Below are 24,532 nucleotides of genomic sequence, written 5' to 3'. Positions count from 1 at the left end.
ACTTTCTTTTGCGCTGGGTGGCTCTCCTTACAGGGTGCACTCCTTGCACATGGGGCTCCCCTACGTGGGGGACACCCCTGGTGGCACGGCACTCCTTGCGCGCATCAGCGCTGCACATGGGTCAGCTCCACACAAGTCAAGGAGGCCCGGGGTTTGAAACTTGGACCCCCCATGTGGTAGGCGGACGCCCTATCCATTGGGCCAAGTCCGCTTCCCCTAAATAATTTTTAAACATAATACAGATTTAAAACTGTTCAACATTAACCCATGACCCCGCTCCTTGCATAAAAGTCAACCCCAAATCCAGGAGTCACAGTTTTCTGTTCCTAAAAACCCAGCACTGAACTTGATCATCACCTCAAGCTGATGGTTAACAAGAGGCCCTAAAAGAATCTCCGAGGGATGAATGGAAGCATGACCAATGCCGTGTCTCTTATCTACCTGGGCAGCACTGGTGCACCTCTGAGGTCAGGTCCATGGGATTTGGTCCCCACACTAGGGTCCTGGAAGAATGAGCTGGAAGCTTCCCTCATCTTCCCCCTCGAAGGCTGTCCAATAAGCACCTCGGAATTTATTTTTCTTGGGAAAAGGCGCTGGTAACAGCTGTCAGGGCCAAGGCAATAGTGAGAAGTTCAGGTCTCTGCTCTTTGGATGAACTGTGTAAAACATTTCTTTTAAAAGACACGATGTTAAAAATATTACAAAAAACCTCTACAAAATCTGAGGGCCTTTTTTACAAAGGGTTTGTGGGGTGGTGGGAAAAGAGTTGAGGGCCCAGAATTATAACTGCAGCAAACGAAAGAAAGATGCCTTTCAAAGCACATCACGTGTTTATGATGTCTTGCTGAAGTAGCCAGAGGTAAGGGTGACTGCATGAGTAAGAGTGGGAGGGGTGCCAACTCCGGGGGGAGGTTCCTACTGTGCACCCCACCCTGGGCAAGAATGTCTGGCTATAGGGCAGATGTTATGAGTGCCAAGGGCGTCAGGACTCTCCCTCTGAGCCAGGGCAGCTTTCACAACTGACTTCAATCTGGAGCCATGGTAAGTTATCTGAGACTGCTCCTTCTCCTTCATCAGAGCCCCATGCCCTCTGCAGCTCTGCCGTCTTCCTCAGTGCCAGGTGCCCTGTGTTCCTCTTTCTTTGTATCTTTTCTTTGGTCTTGTGTGTAGACCCTAAATGAGTCCATAAACTACCTGATTTCTTCTCCTAAGTATCCCTGTACAGACCTTTACCATTTGCCTGGCAACACAGAGCCTATAGTGTACGTCAGAAAAGGGCTCCCTCTGAACAACTGGGTTACTACTAAAAGCCTTTTCTGGAGAATGTGGTCTTTTTCCTAAGCACTGGTGTATATCTGATTTAGTACTGCTGACTGATGGTCTTGGACATGTGTGCTGACATTTTTCCTCTAACAGATGTTGCACATCTGCAAATTTCTCTGGTGATAATTTGTTACCAGTTCAGTTTTTGATGTTGCTTGCAGATGTACTATCTGCCCTCATGGAGTTCCTAATATTTTTCAACTGAGATTCCACTTCATCAGCATACATAGTCATTTTCATGCTTTTCTTTGGTGAAGGAGTAGAAATCATTTTCATTCTAGATCACTGGAATCTGAGCTGCTGGCACTGAACTGCTTAGATAACATAGCTGGAAGCTCCTCATGGAACTCTACCACCACCCTGCCATCTGCATCCATGTCCCAGTCTTCCTCCTCCTCCTCTTTAATGGGTTCCTCAGGAACATTCGCTAGTCCGGAATGCCAGTGTTCATACAACATCAAGCCAACGTCATCCCCAATCAGAGCTTTCTTCATGATCACATCCCACTGAATGAGACAGGAACGATAGCCTCCCTTCCAAGAACTGATAAGAATTCCTTTCGTGCCTCCATAATTTAGATTCCCATATTTCATATGGTATAGAAGTCATATTTCATTGACTACTTCTGGCTGCTCCAAGTTCCTTTTTGTCATCTTTTGTAGCAAGCCTCATGAATAACCTATTTCCTTTAGCAAGTTTGTTAGCTAAACAAAGATAATTTCTTAACAAAGATTCTTCTTCTACCTGAGATAATGTGTTCAATTCTATATCACTTGCGCTCTCATTTTCACCTTCTCCTTCAGCCTCCTCATCATCTGACCTGTCTTCCTGTTTGTCTTTTTCATTTTACTCAGAAGACTTGTCCTCATTGGCATCCCTGCTTCTTATCTTCCCCAGGGCTGGCAGAGAGCACATATTGATAAGGGTTTGGGCGGCTGCCATTTCATCCAGTCAAACCACATTACAGAATGTATCACCCAACCATTCAATGTAAGCTGGAGGATACTCTTTAAAATCGGAAAAGATATCCTGGGTACTCATTTCATCTGTTCCATAAATGTAGATGGTCTCTAGTCTCAATTTCTTCATTACGCCTTGGTCCAAGGCTACATTTCTTAGGGCAAGATTTACTTCTGATTGAAAACGGAAGTGCTTGGCTCATTGTTCTTTCTTCTCAATTGCTTAGAGGTAACATCAGTTCCTGTGATGAAGCTGCCAGCCTAGTTTTTCTATCTTCTACTTGTGTCCTGGATCAGTTTCTTCAATTAGAGTCACAATGGCATGATCTCCAGCTTACCTTCCTCCACCTCCATGGGCTCTGGCTCTCACCCTCCAAATCAGCCTCTGCCTCAAGTGATGAAAGCCAAGGGCCGGCACCACCAGGACCTTCACCTTCACCGACACTCACAGAACCTGTACGGCCACCATCACCTCCCAACGGCCACACCACTGAGCCTAGCCCATTATTCTTGTAGAAGTTTTTAGGAAGATCTTCTAAATAAACCCTCTGTAAACGCTATGGTTAAACACGCCAGCCCCATCTCTGTCCCTACTCACTGCCCAACTGGGCCACACTATTCTCTCTGAATGACAGGGGTCATGAACCTGACAAGCTCTCTGCTCCTTTCCACTTCAGGCCTTCTGCTGAGACTAGTACTCTAACTTCAGAGAAACAGCGCAGTGCATCCTCTTAGTTCTCTTAGCATTTGGCTTTGTGTCCCTGCAGCTCAAATCTTCTCTAAGAGGCTTTCTCTCCAGATTCATCCAAACAGGTCTGATTTGGTGGCAGTAAATAGGTTAGCTGTGCTGCTGTGCACAGGCAAAGCTTTGTGCTACTGGTAAACCACACGGGTAACTTCGGTACAACACGGCAGGAAGCCAGTTGCTCACATAACTGCCCTGCATGAGAATAGTTCTACCTGCTAACCCCAGGGCTTCTGACAAGGGTTTATGCTTGGTATTATTTTATAGCTTGAAACTTAATTGTTTCTCACATGAGCCCTTTCCTTAGGCCCCTAGCAAAGGCAAATGCCCAAAAAGTATCTTGAAATTGCTACTACTAGCTTTAGCACGCTCCTGGGCAAACTAGCCAGAGACTGGAAAACCAAGAGGTCACTTGAAAAGTGTAACCTGGAAAAAAAATCGAATAGCATTATTGGACTTTCTAAACAGCTCAGATTAGAAAGCAATATTTGGAGAAGAGTGTTTTTAAAAATCTGCTTTTCAGTCTAAAGACTATCCATGCCTGAATCAATTAAATTTTCTGAACTGGTTTGGTTCCTTCTTTAAAAGGTACAGTTCAAATAAAGAAGAAACTGCAAGGCTATCTTGGTAAAAACACACACTTCGGGAAAAGACAAGAAAACAACATGCCCAAGTTTCAAAGAAATAGAGCAATTAAAATGTAGGCATCTTACAAACACATCACACTGGCACATGCATTTCACACAATGCTTATGTGAAAGGAAAAGGTATCACAAATCTTGGAAAAAGAGTCTTTTAAAGAGAAAGTTCAATCGCAGTAATTTACCATGATCTTTAGACCTGCGTTGGCGAAAGCAGCAAAACTTCCTTTTCTTCTTATCCTCTTTTAGCAAGTCGGCCACTGTGACCCCTTCAGGTTGAACACAGGCAATTTCATTATGATACAGTAGAGGGCAGCAAAAGCAATGCAAACAAGAGTCCTAGGAAGGCCAAGTTTGGGCTGCTGGATGCAGCCACGTCCCAAAGTGAACTCAAGGCTACACATCAGTGGGTACTGATACACAAAATCTGAAACTGTCCTCTTCCCAAGGAGAAATCTTCAGTTCAGGGTCCAAACAGTAGAGAGCTATTATACAAAATGCTCGTGTTTAAGAACCTGTCCTAAACAAACCACCAAGTCACTCACTACAGATAAAAGTCTGCACTACTGGGGAGCGGGTATAGCTCAGTGGTTGGTGCCTGCTTCCCATGTACAAGGTCCTGGGTTCAATCTCCGGTACCTCCTTAATAAAAAGAAGTTTCTACTATTTGGCCTTCCATCAAAGATAAGTGTTTGAGAAAGGGCATTTGAGAGGAGTCATGAGTCCTGGGTACTGGAGAGCTGGGTGAGCCCAGTCAGTATGGCTGTACGGGACAGAGTATGGGGGGCTAAAAAGATGGGCTCTGGACTCTGACAGCTGAGGTGTGAAGCCCAGCCCTGCCAGTTACTGGCTGGAGACCTTGACAGGTTACCCGACTTTGCTAAGTTTTAGTTTCCTTGTCTGTCAGATGTTTACAACAGTTGGAGATCTGTACTTCATGGGGTTACTGTAAGAGGTAAAGAGGATAATACAAGCAACGTGCTCAGCTTTCGCAAGGCACCATTCACACTCAACATCTGTCAACTGCTTAGGTTACCTCGACTACTGTGACTCTCCTGTGATCATTAGGTCACAAGCAAAATGACACTAGTATTTCTAACCCCCTGCCAGCTCTGTGACTCCTAGATTACCACAAGCTGGACATTCTTTGGAGTAGAGACCATGCACCACAGGATGGAAACTGCAAAGGCAGTGAGAAGCAGCAGCAAGAATGCTGGAGTCAGCAAGGGTGGGGAAACAGGCACCGGCACACACTACCGGTGGGCATGTAAACTGGTATCACTTGTCAGTAACTCTCACTAAAATGGGCATCCTCTCTGACCCAGCAAAACCCTTTACTGCAACTTCTACAGAAGAGCAAGTATGAGTATGCAGAGAAAGGGAGGCTGAACAGCATGGTGGGGTAATGTGTAGACGGCAGACTTTGGCAGAATCAAGGTTCAAATCCCAGGTCTGACACTTAATAACCACGCAACCTTGGGAAGCCACATTGTGCTTCAGTTTCCTCTTCCGCCCAGTGCTCAACTCACAGAGTAGTATGAGGAATAATGAATTAATGCATCTATGGAGTAATGCATCCATAGAACAGTGTTGGACACAGAGGAAACACTTCATAACCACTCCACCACCAACCACTTGCACTGGTGTGGAACATTTGTTACAACTGATGATAGCACCTTTTTATAATCCTTTTTATAATTGTACTATTACTTAATGTCCATGGTTTAACTTAGGAGTCACTGTAGTTCCATGGATTTTATTTTTAATTTATTCTGTTACCATACAATCTAACATTTCCCCTTTTAGTCACAGGCAGACATAAATTTTAGCATTGTTAATTGCATTTACAATGTTGTACTACTTATTAGAAATAGCCAAAATGTTGTTAAAAGACATAGGAAGATCTCTGTGGCACAGGGTTACATGAAAGGCAAGTTGCAGAACTATCTGTGCTGGGTTATCTTACAGTGGGAGCCTATATTCATGCTGTATATGCAAAATCATATGTTTTTATGTGCATAGAATGAGGTCAGAAAGAATAGGCCCCAACTGCCAAGTCTTTCTCCTCTAAAGAGAGGGAGGGGAGAATTGTATTTCTCATTTATATACTTTGATATTACATAAATCATTTATAGTGAGCAAGTATTTGCAATTTATATATATATATATATTTAAAAATGACAAATAAACACTGATTTGGAAATCCCCAAACCTGGCTGCAGGGCTTGCTCCTTCCATTTCCATGGTGGGGCTATGCTCCACAACCCCTTTCCCATCAGCTCTTAAGGCTTAAGGCAACGACAGATGTGAAAGTGCCTCTGTAAACTACCCAGTGCAAGCAGCTCCCAACACTAGCCAACGAGAAGGCACAGGTCCTCCCCGCAGCCTGCCTAATCGCGGCAGCCCTTCCAGCCGCTCTCCAGAGAGGGCAGTTGGCTTGCGCAGGGCACGTGTTTAACATATGCCGCTGGAACTGCTGCTGTTTGCTTTACAGTTTTTAATTGAATCTTTTCAATTTTGAACTTGTGTTGTGAGGTGGCTCAATTGTGATGGAAACAGCTTTATAAATCAAAATTAAAAAAAAAACACACACAAAACACCTTTCTCAAAAGGACCAGCAAATTGCCCTACCTAATATCTCCAAACAGCTATGTCATCACTGGCTTTCCACCCAGCCCCAACTCAAACAAACACCTCTGTGAGACATCGGGTGAGCGGCACGTGCAGGAGGGGGCAGGCGGCACAGCGACCTCACATGCTGAGCCGTGGGGAGGTCCAGGCACAGTGGGAGGCCGGTAGGGGCGGCACATACCCTCCGGGGCCCTAGAGGCATCGATATCCCTAGCTGCAGGAATTATCGACCACTAATATTTCCTATAGTCAAATTGTCCTGCTTTGCTGGACATAATTTTAGAATGAGCTCCCTTGTAAAAACCATTTCATTATTTTCAGAGCTTTTTTTTCCCACACACAAAAAAGAAGACTAATTACTGACTATGAGAAAGGTTTAAAATAGAATTTTAGGCTTCCAGATTTTTAATGGCCCAAGAAAAACTCCATTGTTAACTCAGAAGCAGCTGCATATGTCTAAAAAATCACTTTGATATTTGGCAGGCTTTCTCAAGAAACTTGAAGCTCAGCAAAATGTTAAATAAATTATCTGTGAAAATTTCCCAAATGCTTGGGAACTAACTTCCAAGGGAATGTTGTCCATTCAATTAACTGGGTAACACCAGCTTTCTGACAGCAAATTTAGAGAACGGACATTTTAAGTAGCCTGAGAAGGCTCAAAACTAGAGCCACCTGTCACCGCAGTCACCACATAGATCAGTTAGGGAAAGACTGCTGCTCCTTTTTTCTTCTTTCATGTGAAAGCATAGAACAGTGTGACAGTCAACCACTGGTAGCAAGAGATCCCAATCCTCAGTGGATCTCCTCAGTAGAACCTCTGCAGAGCTTTAAGAAAAATAGCTGTGCCTGAGTCCCACCCCAGAACAAGTAAATCAGAGTCTCAGAAGGTGGAGTCTGGCATCAGTAAGTTTTCGTGCTCCCCAGATGATTCTAATGTACCCCCAGAGTTGGGGCCCAAAGATACAGACAGTGCCATTTAGTAGATCAGAGAGAAAAGATACTATAAGTGAATCTCCAAGAACCTGATTTGACATCTGTCCTCTGATAAGCACCCGCAAACTAAAATGGACTTCAAGAGTCAGAAAGCCATGCCTATCATGGCTTGAAAATGACTGCGTCAACAGGTTTTTTCCATCAACAATTATGAACCTTAGAGTTTCTGAACTGAAAAGTAGAGGGAAGTGACCCTAAAAAGGGTCCTCAACTTGACACTGGTTAGAGGTCTAGTGGAATCTGTAAAAAAAATTTTCTGTGTAGGTCAAGTTTTGCTCAAATCTGATGACAACAAAAACAGCAAGTACTACTATAACTACAATGGCTTCTACCAGTTATGGAACATTTAATCCTCATAAGATATCTTTATCTCTGCCTTGCAGATAAGGAAACTGGGTAATCTAACAGTAAAGTTCACACTCCAAATCACAAAACTCAGTCTCAGTCAATTCTGAAGAAGGGGCATCAAAATGCCATCCAGCCCAAGCCCTTGCCTCCTGTGGGTGCACGGACATCTGCTGGGATTAGTGACTTCCTATACTCCCCTTTGCTCACCCAGGCTGGGCCTCAACCATCAGGAAGGGCTTCTCAAACTGCCACTTAATTCCTCCATATCTGGGAGGAAACTGCCCAAATCACATCAATGACCCAGTTTAAAAGAGCAATCAGTTGATTTAATAACCTTAGCCAGCACCGAGAAAGTCAGCAGCCCTGGACAGTGCGCTATCCCCTGTGGCAGAAATAAAACAAGAGCAGATCTGGGGTGTATCTTACGAACCCCCCCAGGGAGGATGCTGACACCATCCTGCTGGCATCAGCATTGCCCACGCATTCATTTCCTCATTTCCTGCTAATTCAGATGCACAGAGGCAGGTCCCAGACACCCACAGGCAACACAAAGAACCGCCTAGTGCTCCCGAGAGTGCCTGAGAAACCTGGCATGTGTAGCTGGTATATCAACAACGGTCTGTTGGAGGAGAAGGCCCATGTAGGCCCATGCTGAAACCCCATCCCCTGTGCTTTTCGGGCTATGACAAGACACAAAGGGCTAGCAGCCACAGCAGCCTGCAGGGGGTCTGGGCTCCCGAGGTCTATATTCAGGGAGGTTCACCTCCTCCGCACTGGGAGGAGTCCTGGGGCTCTCTTTTTGAGTCAGTTAAATTTCAAGATGCTCACACAGTCTAAAAATTGTCTTTATTTAAACTCTAATCATCAAGGCTCTGGAAATCTGATGACTCAGGAAACACTTACTGTGAGCCTCACTCCACAGGAAACTCCAGCACCTGGCAAAATGAGCTCAGTGAAGAACAAGGTTGCACCAAAATACATATATTTGCTATTGTGGATCAAACAAGCCAGTTAATCACTTTGGGTTACACATCACTGTATGTAGCAGAAACCACAATGCTGATGTCCCAAAGGTACTGTGCAGCTTTATAGGGTTTGGAGCCCAAGCTGCAAATTTAATTCTGAAGACCCACAACTTTTAAAAGAGCTTTCTTTCTTTGGGTATATTGCTAAGTAATGCATTTAAGGGCTCTGAACATTTGTAAGCTTCTGTCTTTCATGCAAGCCATTTCCTCAGCCTAAAAAGCCCCTCTCACCATCTGCAGCCAAAGACTGCTCATCCCTCAGAGCCCAGTGGGAGTACCACCTCCTCCAAGGAGACTTCCTTGCATTCCCACCCAGCCACCCAATCCCACCAGCATAGACTGTGCCCTTCTCGGTTCCCACAGAATGCTGCTGAGCCTCAATTACAGTGCAGCTTCTCCATTCAACCTTAGACTAAGGCACCATTTCTCTGTCTTCCTTCCTTGCCAAGTTCTCTGACAGGCAGAGGCACTGATTTTTTCATTGTCTGGTCAAGTTCTTTAGAGGCAGTGGCAAAACATAAGAAATGCTGGGTTGAGATAAAGCAGTGAACCCTCAGGCCTACCAGAAGATAATGATTGCTTCAAGTCTTAAGAAAATTCCTACTCCTCAAGTCACAGGCCATAAAAACAACTTCACACTCTACAAATGATGTTAGCAACACTAGAACAAGAGTATCTGTCATTTCTAGAGATGGAGCAATAAAAAGATGAAAGGACATCAACCTGCAAGATGGCCTTAGCTCCCTATGGGACGCATCTAAAAACTAACAAAGAAAGGTGCTCTGTTTGGAAGAAGGGACAATACTTTTGCTGGTTTACACATAATACACTATGCCCTGGGCTTAGGAGAGGTAAGGGAGATAACTGGTGCAGTTTGGAAATGAAGAGGAAAAGAGCAGGGCAGACATCCCCAAGCTTATGCCTAACTGGCTTGCTGACGATTCTGGCAGGTACAGAAGCTCTGCAGAAGGCCGGGGGATTCAGGTTGGCTCAAATGCCCAAAGGAGAGCTTGTGTACCATGTCCCTGTCTTCTTATGATGCATTTATTTGCCTGCAGGCCTGACTTTTGCTAGAAGGAAGCAAGCCTCCTAAGGGAACAAACTGCGTCCTCTCAATGTCAAGGCTTTTCCTGGTATCCAGCATCAGCCTTGTTGATGACTGAGTGACTACATGGTGTCTTGAGGTGCTCTGTGCAAGTGGGGACTTGCTCAACCACTTTCTACAAAGCATGGCCTAACTCAGCTTCCCAGGCTTCTCGACGGACATGTGCCCTCAAAATGTTCTCTAACCTTACTATCAGCTGGTCCAGATTTGTAACAAAGCACAAATGTCTTCGTCAAATCCACCGCAGCATTTCAATATCCACTTTACCTGAGGCAGATAGGCCCAGGAAGAGTAAGAGCAGGTCTGCAGGATAAGTATGTGGTAACACAGACACTTTGGTTGACAATGGCAATTAATTCCTGTGGTTGAGAAAATATCAGGCCCCACTTGCTGCAGGAGAGTGCTCAAGGGTGCTAGTGTCACAGTGTGGGGTACCAGGTAGGTGGGCTCCAAAGCAGCCATCACCGAATTGCATGCCTCTTAATAATTCCCTGAAACGATGATTTGGAATCTTCCCAGCCTCTGATGGGTTAAGCATTTGGCTTCCTGTGGCTAGCACAGATGGGAGCCACTTCAGGAAGCACAAGGGTCAAGAGGGAGCCTGCTCCTCAAAAACATGCCCAATAACACTGAAGGAAACCACAATTTCCTCTCCTATAGCGCATGATGAAGGGTTACCTTACCATGTCCTCTGCTTACTGGAATCTGCCTGACCCTACTCAACTATAAAGCCATACTATTAAATGTGAATCTAAAGCCCAAACTCAGCCAGAAATTCCATCAGGTTAAATACGCATGTTCTCTCTGTCATGTGTGCAGAAGGTACTGGATGACTGAGAAGAGGACATTCATCTCACAGACTTGATCAGAGGTGAGAAATGCCCGCTCTCAGGTTCCAGAACTGCATACAAGGTCTGTCTTATCACAAGTAGGATGGACACTACATACTATTTCGTTTGCCTTCCTCTCCTGCTTCTTCTTCATTCTCAGGATCAATATCTTCTGCTTGGGTAATCCAATCCAAGTAGCCCTTTAGATCCTCTTCTAGCTGCTGCTTCTCCCGGAGCTTCTGGAAATCTCCCCGTGCTTTAGCCTTCTCTCTTTCCTTTGAAAATTCTCTGAGGGAGGCAAACAGAACAAGCACGTGTCAGGACATGCTCAAGGGCCTGCATCGCAGGCCATCTGCCCTGCTGCACAACAGTCTTGTGGCAGGACACACAGCACTGAGTACAGCCACATTAGCACAGCAACAGGAACCACACACGTGTACAGGACATATGGCAGTGCCTTTCTAAGCAAGACTGTGGGTGTCAAAGTTGCAGAGATCACACCAACACACATGCACCATTTCTTAGAAAATGAACTCCTTTCAGGATGACAGCGATCCCAAGGAGCCCGGGCCAAAAACACCATGTGCTGTCATGGAGGGCCTCCCATCACCTCCCACCATGGGCCTGAACTCAGAGAAGTCCCACCTCCCCCAGACCCTCCTAAGATACCCACTATCACACTTCAAAGAGAAAGGGCCCAAGTGGACTGAGCTGTGGTTAAAGGGAGCAGCAAGTTTAGGGTTTCTTCAATACTTTGGGGTAAAACTTGACATTCACATTGTGTGCTGACCTCTTTGTCCAAGCCAGGAGCCCTGAGGTTGGGGGTGAGGGGAGAGGTCCTGCACACTGCCACTGCTAGGTCCCCTCCCCACCACCTGCAGGTTGACACCTGAGCATTGGACAGGTCAGGGCAGATCCCAGAGGGGAAACTGAGCACCGATGTATTTTTCTTAGTCCTTGCTTCTTGCCATAATCTTTTCCCCGAAAGTCTTCCCTATAGCAGGTGAAGAGGCAATACAGTCTGTTGCCCACTTATGGGACCACCTGCCATGGAAAGGCTTTGGCATACATGTAAATGTTCCCAACTGTTGGTTGTTTATTCTAACTTTCATGTCTGCACTCCTCTATCTATGCATATATACAAAATCCCACATTTGCTCAGGCAGGCTTGAGAGGCAGGTAGATGATCACCCAAATTTCATATACAGGGAACCATCTCATTTCCAACCACAAATTGTCACAGGCACCAAGATATGTGAGTTATGAATTTAGTACGTACAATTAAAAAGCTCTAAGAAAGGGTACAGGCAGTGCAGCTTCTACACTCAGACCCCTAGATTCTGGAGGTTACCTGTCCTCCCTCCCACCTTTCTTCCAATCCAAAGCCAGCACATCTCCCTTTCAAGGGAGCCAGCAAATAGGGAAATGACTTGCTTAGATAAAACCAACCTCCTATTCTCTCTCCTCCCTCCTTTTCCTCAATTCTTGGCTGTTGATGGGCTCAATGTATACGTGAACACCCAGTGACACTGACACTTCAGGGAAGAAACTGGAATCCTTGCCAAGGTCCCACACTCTGCTCACATTTAGAAAGGACCCCACTTTTTGCTCCTAAATTACCCCACTTTCAGACCTCCCAGAGCCTATCCATTGGCTCTGGAAGAACTAGTCTGTCTACACCCTCACCATCTGGGAAGTGAGAAGATGTGAGACAAGTCTGCAGGGCATCCAGCTCCAGGGGAGTCAACTCCAGAGGGTTGGAGACCATATACTAAAGACTTTCCCCTTGGGAAGAACACCTTCCTACCTCAGAGAAGAAGGGACTTCGCAGGCAGTGTCTTGCTGCTAAAGCAAACCACACCCTGGGAATGTTTTGGGGCTTCTAGAACTCCTAAATAACTCCTGGATACCAAATCAACCAAATTAACCTGAACATCAAGCGTTTATTAAGTGTTCAAATAAAAAATACATTAAATAATCTGTTTTCTTAAATACAATGTAAAGAACAAGTGGGCCTTCAATTCTATTATTTACCAGAAAATGTATCCTAGTACAAATCTATTTGCATGCTTTGATTCTGAACTAGTACTAAATTTAGATGGCTACATACAAACAGGGCATTCTTATTTTGAAATCATATCTGATCTGATCTTTTGAGAAAAATTACAAAGATAATAAGTACCCTGTGAAGCTTAAGAGTTTTGTAAAAAGAGACTAAGTTTTAATATCATCTTATACGTGGCTTTTTTACATTAAAAATATCAAAACCCCTCTCTAATGAGTTGCATCATGGTTGCACATTCTTGGTGGTTAGGACAAAATAAATGCAGGCATAGATAAAATCCTACTAGGACTAAAACTGCAGAGAATCGAAAACACTGCCAAGTCCTGGTTCATGGCCCATTTATTTTAAATAATAGTCACTATTACAAATGTCCACATAACAAAGCTCTTAATGCAAACCCTCAGGGTTAATATTAGACAGTTCTGACTGGCCTAATATTACTAACAAGCACATTTACCATTTACTGATTTGGACAGAGCTGAGATTTACAAGGCATAAATATCTCTCTGTCAGCTATGAGACAGGGTGGGGAAAAGGGCACAGGAAGGTAGGGTCCTTGTGATAAACTCAAGTGTCTCCTTAGTCCTCCAAGACTCACAGTGGGCTCCAGGTCCAGTCCCAGCTCTGTCACATTTATTTTCTGAGCTTCAGTTTCCTCTCCTACAAAACAGACATAATAATATCTGGTCTACTGTTTTCCAGGGATTAAACAAAATATGAAATACAATAATGCTGTGAAAAATTACAAAGCCCTGTAAAAGTATAAAGTTCAAATGTAAAATAATATATGGTTGTTGAATCTGGGCATAAGAAAAAATTGAAAAGGCAAACAGAGGAGAATTCTCAAATATCAGAGAGAGAAAACCTGGGAATAGCCCTAAATGGGCTCTTAGCTTCCATGATCCCAGGAAAGTTTTGGAGATACCCAGAGGGGCACATGGCTCCTGGGGTGTGGAATGACTGTGAGGAGTGAGCAGTCCCCTGGCAGTGCTGTGTCACTATCTGCTCAGCGAAAAGCAACCCATTCCCACGTCAACAAAATTTCAGTTCCAGGAAATCTCCCTTCAGACTACCCTATCTTGTATCAACCTCAGTGGATGATGGAAAATAGACATTGCCCTATTTTATGTAAGAATTCACCATATTCTAGAAGCCTATTACTAAGGGACTAAATAATCATTTTTACAAGGTTCATTTAACAAAGCTATTGATAGAAACCATCAGACTTTGGCAAGTGTCTAAATTCTAACTTGTTTCACATCAGAATTTTGTTTAGGGTGGGTCCAACAAAAGAGAAGTTAAAATATGCTTGAACAAAAAGCATATATAGTGTGCTACCCTTTGCAGATGAAAGAATGGGAAATAAGAAAACATGCACATTTCTATAATGTATATGAAAGATAAAGCAAAAAACAAGGGGTGGTGATGAAGTAGAAGGGATAAAAGATGGAGTGACACTTCTAAGTATATCTCTTTCTATAGTTTTGACTTTTGGAGCTATGTTAATATTCTGAATATGAACATTTTTAGTCGGGGGGGACACTAAAACTGAAAGCAAATGGAGACAAATGAATCTGACTGTATTTCAAATCAGTTTCATAACCACACTGAAGGGGAAAGACAAAACTATTTCAAGTACTTATGAACATTTGACTGTGTACTCTTAGTTTTGGGCAGAGTAAGGGAAGAACTACAAACAAATCCTGAACACTTTTTACTAGGTTTGTTTTTTGTAGTGATTTGGCTAAAACAATGCTGAAACTATTTTAAATGTAACACAAAACTGAACACGAATACATGTGTTGAAGCTGTTGGGAGCCAGGGTTCTTATTATAGGAGGGACAAAGATACATGGAATGGAAGCAGATGAGAAAGAACCCTCTGGGATGGACTGGAATCAAAGATATTGGCATGAACTCAAAATTTCTAAAAGATGTGTATGTATACATGTTTAAATTTAAGTGTGTGTACGTATATACATAAACTTCCTGGTTCTGTCTATTAAAAGGACTTAGAAGTAAAGACACCCTAAAAACTATGAGCACACCTGGCACCCAGACCTTGGTCTTTAATACCATTCCCATTAAAAGGAAGGAGAGGTCTTTATAAAAATGGTTGATCCCAGAGGCAGACCAGGGTAGATGGAGAATGAAGAAAGTAAGGAAGAGCTAGAAAAAGATAAGAGCGTGACACAAAAACACAGGAGCCAGAGAAGGGTCTCTCCCACTAGTCACATCTGAGATAATTTGTGCAAGAAAATTAAGGCTAGTAATGAATTATAAATTTAAAATCAATCCACATCCCTATTGGATTAAGTGGTGGACAAAGGAGAGTCCATTCTTATAGTCAAATTTTGTGCGCTAACTGGTAAACACAGAGGGAGTGCTGGGTTGGAAAATCATCATTTTGAAACCATCAAGGTAAAGATTATTTCAGGCAAGAATCATCATGGATCTAAGGGGAACTTGTGATGGGAAGAAGAATATCTGCATTAAAGTATCTCCCCACTGATTGTTTGTTAGGTGCAAGGGGAAAAAAAGGATCTAGACAGTGGTTAAGCTTAATAACATCAACAATGAAGGGCAGATGAACAGCATGTGCCCCCAGATACGATGCTCTAAGAAAGACACTCTATCACTCATGGAGTGTTCCATCTGGGAACGCATACCCTGAATCTAATCATGAAGAAACATCAAACAAACCTCCCCCAAAATAATACTGCATAATTCAAAACTGTCTATGTCAAAAAAGATAAAGAAAGGTTATGGGAACATTCCAGATTAATTGAGACTGAAGAGACATTAAAACTAAATGCAAGGGAACAAGTGTAGTTCAGTCATTAAGCACCTATTTTCCGTGCCATGTACAAGGTCCCAGGTTCAATCCATGGTACCTCCTGAAAAAAAATAATAATTAAACTAAATGCTCTACCTGAGCTAGGCTGGATCCTATACTAAGGGAAGAAATAATGCTATAAAGGACATTATTTTTTTCAATTAACAAAACTGGTGTATAGATAATTGATTGGATAAAGATTTTGCATAAATGATAAATTTATAGAAGCTAATAACTATACTGTGGTTATGCAAAAGAATATCCCTACTCTTAGGAAATACACACTGACCTATTTAGGGGTAAAGGTCTATGATATATACAACCTACTCACGAATGAGTCAGAAAAGTCAGATAGATGATTGACAGACAGAGACAAAAACCAATGAGATAAAAATGTTAACAATATGTGAATTTGGGTAAAGGTAACATGGAATTGTTCATTGTGCTATTCTTATTTTTTAACTTTACAGTTTTCTGTACGCTTTAAATTATTTCCACACAGAAAAAAAATTTAAGTGCTTAGAAAATGTAGCTATACTAATCAAAAGCAAAATTATGTCATTTCATATTCATTTTGGCTTTCTAGGTAGACTGTGAACTCCTATGGCAATGGCAACGTTATCCACTTCTTATGCATTTCTTTCTACACACCTCTGCTTCACCCATGGTGAGAGGCATGCAGGAAGGCTATGTACCCAACAAGTGCACATCACAAAATAAGCCCTGCTCCTAAAGAGGCCAGAGCATATCACTCAAGACAGAAGCCCACGACTCCTGGCAAACAACTGTGTCTGAGCCCACACATACCACCTGCAGTAGCCTCCCACACCAGCCTGCCATTTTCCCTTATCACTTAGTCTTCAGGTTGTTGCAAAACCTTCACTCCAGCTCTCTCTTCTCTTTGAGGAGCAATTACTCAGTGAGGAATCTCCCTGCCAGTCTCACTTGACAACCATCTTACACAGGCCAGTCAGCACAGAGGCAGCTGAAGAGGTTGGAGCCGAGCGTGTCATCAGGGTTTGCCTCTCTCTGCTTCCAGTCATGATTACAGGCTTTGACCTCACTGTGGCGCTGCCAAGCTCAAATGCCTCATGACTCCTCACTGCTGCCTCAAGAATCAAGGCCAAATGCCTCAACGAGGTACTTGAGACCTTCCAGCCTGCTCCCACCTGCTATTCCAGCTTTATACTCCCTCTCTTGTAAATGGACACCCTGCGCTTAGGCCACACTCCTCTCAGTTCCCCAGTCTTCTGAGTCTGTCGACGGAACTCCACCTACTTGGACAGCCTTTCCCTTCCTTGAATTTCAGCTCATCTGGCTCATCAACTTAAGTTTCATGGTTTTGGTGACACTTTCCCTGGTGGCTACCCTGTCCAAACAGTTCTGCCCTCCTCTGAATGTAAGTGCACTCAACTTGTTGTACAATAAGACACGGGTATGTGTGTGTCCCCTCCCCCATGTCATATCCTTAATGACCCTAGCACAACGCCTGACCCCATTCACTCTGGCTACAGTGCCTGCTGTAAATTAGAAACTGTTATCACCCCCATTATACAGAAACTGAGGAGACTGGGGCTCTGGGAAGTTGAGCACACAAGCCCATCTAACTCATGTATCTGCACTCAAGTACCTTAACATGAGATGAGTACACGGAAGGCAGAGGCAGGATGCTGAGGAAAAAGAGGGTAGAACATGAAGAAATGAGGGTCAAAAAACAGGTTAAAACCAGTCTGTGAAGGCTCTTAAATAAAATCTAAAGCACTTTAACTGCTTCCTTGTAGGCAACAGGGGACCCACAGAAGTTTTAAAGGAGAAAGTCATTTTCAACTTTGTTTTATAGGACTTATATATGAAGATAACATTGAAATAGGGAGAAAATGGTGGCAGGGAGGCCAGAGGCATTCAGTAAACACTGGGTGATGGGTTGGATTTGACAACAATGAAAACTTGAGTCAAAAATAACATGGTTCTAGCAACAATTCCCAACTTCCTTACGCTACATTTGGAAAAGCACCTATTGGCCTGTCCTTGGTGACTCCCTGACCACCCCACTTCAGCTGTGCTCATGCTGGTTCTCTGGGTCTCACACTCCAGTGTATCCTTCGCTGCTTCCATGGACCTTCTCTTTTGGGGCTAGATGGTACCCCTCTTGCCACGTAAACATTCCTTGCCTTAGTGTTCAGGAAAGAATGAGTGGGGTAGCCAGGGGCAGAGGCAGGACCAACAGGGGCTGAGATGGAGGAGAGATGCTGCACAAGAGCCATATGCCTGGTCCTCATGTTCTACAAGGCCATCACGTGAAAGAGGAATCAGACCCACTGTGGGGAGTTTTAAGTGTGTGGAGTTTTAAGTGTTAAGAAGACACAATATAAGGAAGATGTTTCTAAGAGTACTAGCTTACCAGGAATGAAATGGGCTGCCTGGGGAGGCAGCAAGTTCCCAGGAAAAGTGCCAGCAGCAGAGGTGAGGGGATGAAGAGGGGCAGGGAGGCTGAAGCAGAAGACTTTTTTGGTCTGCCTTCCCCAGGCCTCACATGATGTCCCTTCTGCCCCACGAGTATGTGGCAACACACTGCCCTACCTTGTGTTCAACTACTGCTACAACTCTGGTCTCCTCAGCCTCCTCTGTGGCTCAAAGGAAAGTAGGAAACCTGACTGCCCCTTCCTCATTTTCTGCTCCTTTCCCTGGACAGCAGTCTGGAACCCTCAGACCGTGCAGCCAAGAACATTTGGCGGCATCAACACTCAAGTAGCACAAGGGCTGAGAAAGTTCAGAAGAAATGGCTGAAAGGGGTTACTGACACCCTTACTATCCTCCTACAGCCCCCAAAGACCTTCAGACAGGGAGAAGAATCAGAGCTGAACACACCTAAGCCTCTGGAACAAGCATAGCCGAGCCCACGGCTACCTTCAGCAGTCCTTCATCTGTGGCTGTGGCCACCCTGGGTCCCATCAGATAACCAACAGCAACCTTAGCAGAATCTAAGCCTAAGCAGCTGGGGAACTGACCTGGTTCCCTGTAGGAGAACCCAAGTTTATGCCATGTCCCCTTTCTCTAGTGGTCATGCCATACATAAACCTTTCATTTACAGTCTCAAATTATCTTTATATTCACTGCCCCAGCAGGCTCTTCAAAACTCCTTTGTGGGACAGCCAGGACAAGGATTTTCATGCCCATTTCACAAAGGTCAAAACTGAGGCTCAAGAAGGTAAAGCTACTGGGAGGGGTGGAGCAGAAAGCACCTGCTTACCACCACATTCTGATTTGTTTCCACAGCCCCAACCTAGGAAGAGGAAAGGGTCAGAGCAGCTTTCCTGTTCATCTTACCACCTGCTATCCCTCACTCCTTCTCAGGAAGCACTGCTCCAGGGAGAGAGGCTCTGTCCACAACCGGCTAACCTCTCCCTCAGGAATCCCTTGGAGACTCCCAGGGCCCTGAGCACAGGCCCTAAACCCTGCCCCCAAACCCTGACATTCCCCAGAATTTCCAGGCCCTGACATCCTCAGCCCTGGGAGTCCTGACCTAACACTATTGCAGAGAGAGAGTGCTTGGCCTGAAGCAAGCCACCACATACAAATCCAAGTGCAGATTAAATGCACCCAATGTAAACGCGAACAGATGATGCGCAGCTTGCTCTGGAATTTTTTCTCAAATGACCCTTATAATAAAAGGGGCACTGGAAATCATCTTCATTTAGAGAAATGGGTTCTTCTCTCTTGGGTTGTGACGTTATTTATTTTAACCAGACTCACATAAAGAAAATTTAGAAAAATTAAATGCTATGAAACTTACACAACATACATCTCCAATGAGTAGGACCTCAAAAGAATCATCAGGATTCAGACTTCTAGTTAAGACAGGGGACTCAGAAACTCACTAAAAAACAAAGGTAGCATATATAAAGTCAAAGAGAGGGGGAAGCTGAAGTAACCCACTGATTTTTATCAGTGAAGGCCAGCCTTGCTTCGACCTAAATTACTTCCTCACACAGACATAAAGAAAATGAAAACAGGATGAAAAAGAAATTTAGTTTAAAGAATATTTTTATGTTCACATCTTAGTGAAAGCATATAGGCTCAGTTTTGCTTCACAATAAAAAAAAATTTTAAATGGCATTGGCTCAGTTCAAGGGTCATCAAAACCATAGGCTTTGTTCCAGTTTTCCCATTCCCCTACCTCATCCATGAAAAGTAAGTAGCAGGCTAACGGATGTTTTCCCTGCATGAGGCAGAGTCCAGGAGAAGGTGGGGGCCCTTGGGGCTACTCCTTTGTGGAGGACAAGAAAGCTAACGTTCGACAGTGCTCTTCAATGGCAACAGAGAGGCACTGGCCACCAAGCATGGGCTAGGAATCGCTGGCTAGAAAAAAGGGCAAGGGAAAATAGAAGACCCTTGCTTTTCACAGTAAATATGCTGAGGAAATGCTTCACAACTCATTTTTTGTGTGTGTGGAGGTATCAGGGCTGGGAATTGAACCCAGGACCTCATGTGGGAAGCTGGCACTCAACCACTGAGCTACAAGGGTTCCCACAATTACATTTTAAACTATCTAACCATATTATGACTATTCTTTGGGAATTCATTACTGAAAGAAATTCCATGGCAAAGCTTTTGTAAAAGGATTTGATGCCTCCTAATTTTTCTCTTGCTAAGGTTTTAGTGTATTATGAGATTGTCCTTGTCTACTTTTATTGACTTGAAAGTCTGAACTCACTTTATATAGAAACAGCTTCTATCTTTTGGGGAGATAACCTTTTTCAAAGTAGGTGTTTCCTAGTGTTTAGGGACTAGGTTGAATTATCTGCCACCAACAGAACACAGCACTTTGCAGCTGAGGAAGCCTGCACGGTCCGTACATTGGGGACAGCCTCCCCGCGGCACCTGCCCTTTCAGAGCAGTGAGCCAGGGATAAAGTAAGCAAATCATGCTCTAGCTGGGCTTCTTCTCGCTCTCCTGCTTCCCTGCTGACACTTCCTGCTTGCGCCCTGGGCTCCAGCCTCAGGTTCACTTAGTTCTCATAGGCACTGGGCACTCTTCCGGCTCCAGCCATTGTGAGTGCTATTCCCTTATGTTCGCCTCAACCACTCCTCAGTTACCACCCTCCTTGCTCCTGCCTGCACTAAGGACATTTCTCTAACGCCCTTCTAGTCCTCTGGATGACGGTGCTGCTTTTGGAGAAGTTATTACACGGCCCTGGAATTAGGTATTTAATGTTCTTTTACCCACTAGATGGTAAGCTCTGTAAATGAAGGGCTGTCTCTGTCTTATTTTTGTACATCAATTCCTTACTACAAACTTTGGCCCCTAAGAGTTCCTTGATATGACTCAGTTAAATGAATGAATAAATACACTTTTATAGGCTTGGGTTTTACATTCATGATGATCATGTCAAAGACATGGATATATAGTTCTGCATTGGAGGGATGTGGCCACAAATGCCCATGTAACTTCCCATCACCTAAAACTGCACTCATGATAGCATTAAAAATAAAAAAATAAACAAAACCAAAAGGATCCTGTACAAGTCCTAAAAAACTACCCACAGAAATAAACTCTCAGACATCTTAGAATGAGATACTCTTTCCCTTCACTCCAGATCCTCTCTCTTTGAAAGGTTAGTTCTTTCCTTTCTATCAAAGACGTTCCAATCTAACAGAAAATTTCTCCTAAAGAGAAGAATCCACGCTTGAAGTCACACACCTTTGTTTCAATCTGTTTTTAAACACACACACACACACACACATTTTAAGAGGCATTCTTCAAAAACACCAGTTCTCTTGTCTGACATCATTTGCTCTGAATGAAATATATCACTCAGTCAAATGAGCCAAACCATCATCATCACATCTTTTTATGACAGGCTTCAAAGACTGCCTGCAACTGAAGAAGTCCACACCTTTCTAGACTTAGCAATGTCCAGTTTTTAAAGGAAAATGTGCACCTGAAGTCTGGCTTGGGGGGTGGCAGAATCATTAAAAAATAAACATGCTTCAAGTACTAGCAACCTCAGGGCATGTGCCAGTCATGCACCAACACAGTTTACTGTGTTAAGGGCCTAGTTAAGTTGCCTAAAATGGACTGACAGCTGGACTTGTCATTTCAAAGAGCTGCTGGCAGATTCAGGATGCAGATGAGCAACACGCGCTCAAAAAAAAGGCTGGAACTGAGTTTACCTGTTGGGGTGTCCCTAAAGCAATTATTTGTAGAAAATTCAGTCAAAGTCCCATTTGCTGCCCATGTAAAATGCAAAACAGCAGAAAAGAGGCAGTCAGAGGAGGGGCTCCTTGTTGAAGGATAGGATGGGTGGGAAGTGCCCCCCTCTGAGCTATCAGACTTGGCTGAGTGAGAAGAAGGAATGAACATCATATTATAGAGATTCAAAAGGTCCCAAAAGGACCACTTGAGCTAGAATGGGCCTTGTTCACAACTAACTTTGAAGGAAAAAAAAGAAAGCAAATACTCTTAAGACTCAGTATTCCACTATTCCACTATTCCACTTGGATTTGAGTAACTACTCTGGGGAAGAAAAAAGAAACGGATGGGGTATGAAGAATAGAACGTGTTGCTCAGGATGTATCAGCACAGACTGGGTTCATGGATGGGGTTCCACAAGGCTTGGGAGTTCCCCCTCACCAGACACAGAAAGGGCTTCCAATCGACGAGAAAAGCAGCATGGGCTCTGCAGACAAATCTAAACCGATTTCTTAACTTTACTACGTAAGAGCTATGTGACTTAGAGAAAACTGATTAAACTTTTTGAGCCTTTCCTCATCTATAAAGTGGAGGCAAAGAACACTCACTTCACTAGAGTAAGAGGAAAGACTGAATGAAATAATCTATATAAAGCCTAGCCCAGTGCCTGGGATATATCCTACCTTCTATATTAACAATTACAAGCAATAAAGAAAAATTATCCCACACAGCCCATATCCCAGACTTGACAACCAAATGCACACATCTCTCCTCCTCTGAGAGGCATGGGTGCACACTGTGCCCAGGTCTACTCTCTTCATTTCCATCCCACCACTGCATACTCTAGCCCAGACTCCCTTCATCCACCCCTCACCCCCACCGCCACAGCCCTCAGTCCCAGGGTGCTCCTCAGTCCATCACACCCCAGGCATCAGCTCTACCTTCCAGGCCCAGCTCTCACCAATTACCTTATTGTTTAAACACTGCAACACCCTAAAGAAAATACCCCTGACACCCAAGATGGGAATTCCCAGCTTCTCCTCTTCCACTGCACAGCGGCCAGCATTGACTGCCCCTGTAGCCGCACAGTCACCCTCCCTGGGTCCACTGGGCATGATGACCAGGCCCTGCCATCCTCACCACAGCCGGTATCTGGGACGCCCTGTCTTCTCACCAACCTTACAGACCCTGTTCTTCCTCTGGTGCCCTACCTGTGCTCAGCTTCCTCAGGAGTGCCTTCTCTGCCCTGCTAGCCCTCGCCTGCCCCCCTGGAGCACACTGCTAGGTACAGATTTGATGCTAAAATGTACTCGACTGATAGCCGATGAGGGAGGGGGTGCAAGTGCTGGGATACAGACAGGGTCCTGAAGTCCCTCAACACGTCTCTGCAGGCTTATTCATAAGTGAAAGCCAATGGTTACAGGACAGCGGGCTTCTAGGGACCCTGGGCAGGTACTGTGATCTTACTTGCTGAACACAGATGCAGAGAAAGCCTCCCTGACTCAAGAGCTAAAAAGCCCCAACACTCAGAGATACCCTAAATCAAGGTATTTTAAAGCAGAGTTTCAAGAAAACGATCTAATTCTGAGTGGATTAACATCTTAACCCTGAATTCAAATCAAACTTTTATGACAATCAGACTTAAAGAAATCATGTTAGCTCTTCAAGATCTACTCCAGGTCCTGAAAAGATATGGGGCCCTGGAGAGAAATGCCAGCAAGTGAACGTTCAGACTACAAATAAGGCTTTTCAAAGTCATAGAAACCCTTTCCAAGAAAGGCCCACGACTGGGCTAATGTTGAACACACTTCACATTTGGAAAGGCCTTCCCAGTTTACAAAGTCCCTTTCCATTTATTTCTCACCTTGGTTCTTACAACAGCTCTGTGGGGGCAAATTACATGGTAGATAAGGCTATTCGATTTTAGGGATAAGAATGCCTTGGCTTGGAAGAGAAGTGGAGGATATAGACTGAAGACACATCTCTACTAAGTACGGAACCAGAGCCAGGAGTTCCGACCTCTGAATTTGTGCTCTTCCCACTAAAACATGTAACAAACCAATAACGACAGCAGATAATAACCCTCTCAGCCAAAGCAGCCACTTTAGGCTGGGGCAACACACAGAGATCACAGACTTGAGTACTGCCATAACCCCAGGCAGGGTGGGTATTGAGACCACACTCCCGGAAATAACCAATACCACAAGCTCTCTCTGCTGAGATGGAAGTTTCTGGCATCCCCACACATCTCCTGACATCTCAGGCTGGGTGAGCCAGACCACAGTCATGGGACAGCATCACCCAAGACCAAGTGAGCCAGGGCCTCTGTGAGCCAAGGACCATCCCTCATCAGAAGACTTCACTACCATCAAAGCTTCTCCTCTTTGGGATGATGCCTTTGATCACTGCCCAGAGTTGAAGCCACATGCCCAGCTCCTAACCTCCCATCACCTAGTACACTGCTATCCCTGTGCTAGTCTGAACCTTGTCACCAACTTGGCCTTATTCTTTTGCTCCCTGTACCCCCCACTCCTCAGTCCTTCTCTGTGCTCTCTGGAATTTCTGTTCCATCAGTAGCAAGTTCTCCTTTACGTCAATCTCTTCAAAGGGATCCCACAACCTTGGAGCTTTAACTGAAACCTGGGCTACACCAGAGCTCACTGCTTTGCTTTACTTACAGTACTTTCAGACCCCACCTACCCCATGTTCTCAAGGTGGAGTTGACAGCCTCCTGGCTTCTCTGTTTCTCTTCATATCCAGACCAAAACTCCCTCATTTTGCTATAAAAATTGAACGAAAAAATACTCTTCTTTTGAGGACAGATAACGCCACAGGGCTAT

General features: G+C 44.4%; 1 protein-coding gene and 1 pseudogene across 3 annotated transcripts in view; both read right to left on the bottom strand.

Annotated features, from left to right (window-relative positions):
• CACNA1D (calcium voltage-gated channel subunit alpha1 D) overlaps positions 1 to 24,532 on the bottom strand; it is a 370,244-nt gene that overhangs the window by 98,323 nt on the left and 247,389 nt on the right. For all 3 annotated transcript variants that reach the window (XM_058288640.2, XM_058288642.2, XM_058288641.2), the window contains exon 9: positions 10,719 to 10,888. In XM_058288640.2, the coding sequence (XP_058144623.1) occupies positions 10,719 to 10,888 (170 nt within the window). The remainder of the gene's footprint in view (positions 1 to 10,718; positions 10,889 to 24,532) is intronic.
• Positions 496 to 10,232, bottom strand: LOC139437671 (nuclear cap-binding protein subunit 3 pseudogene; annotated as a pseudogene).

The sequence above is a fragment of the Dasypus novemcinctus genome, chromosome 26, assembly GCF_030445035.2.
Source record: "Dasypus novemcinctus isolate mDasNov1 chromosome 26, mDasNov1.1.hap2, whole genome shotgun sequence".
NCBI lineage: Eukaryota > Metazoa > Chordata > Mammalia > Cingulata > Dasypodidae > Dasypus > Dasypus novemcinctus.
Note: the sequence above shows the minus strand (reverse complement) of the source record. Positions and strands in the feature narration are given on the sequence as shown.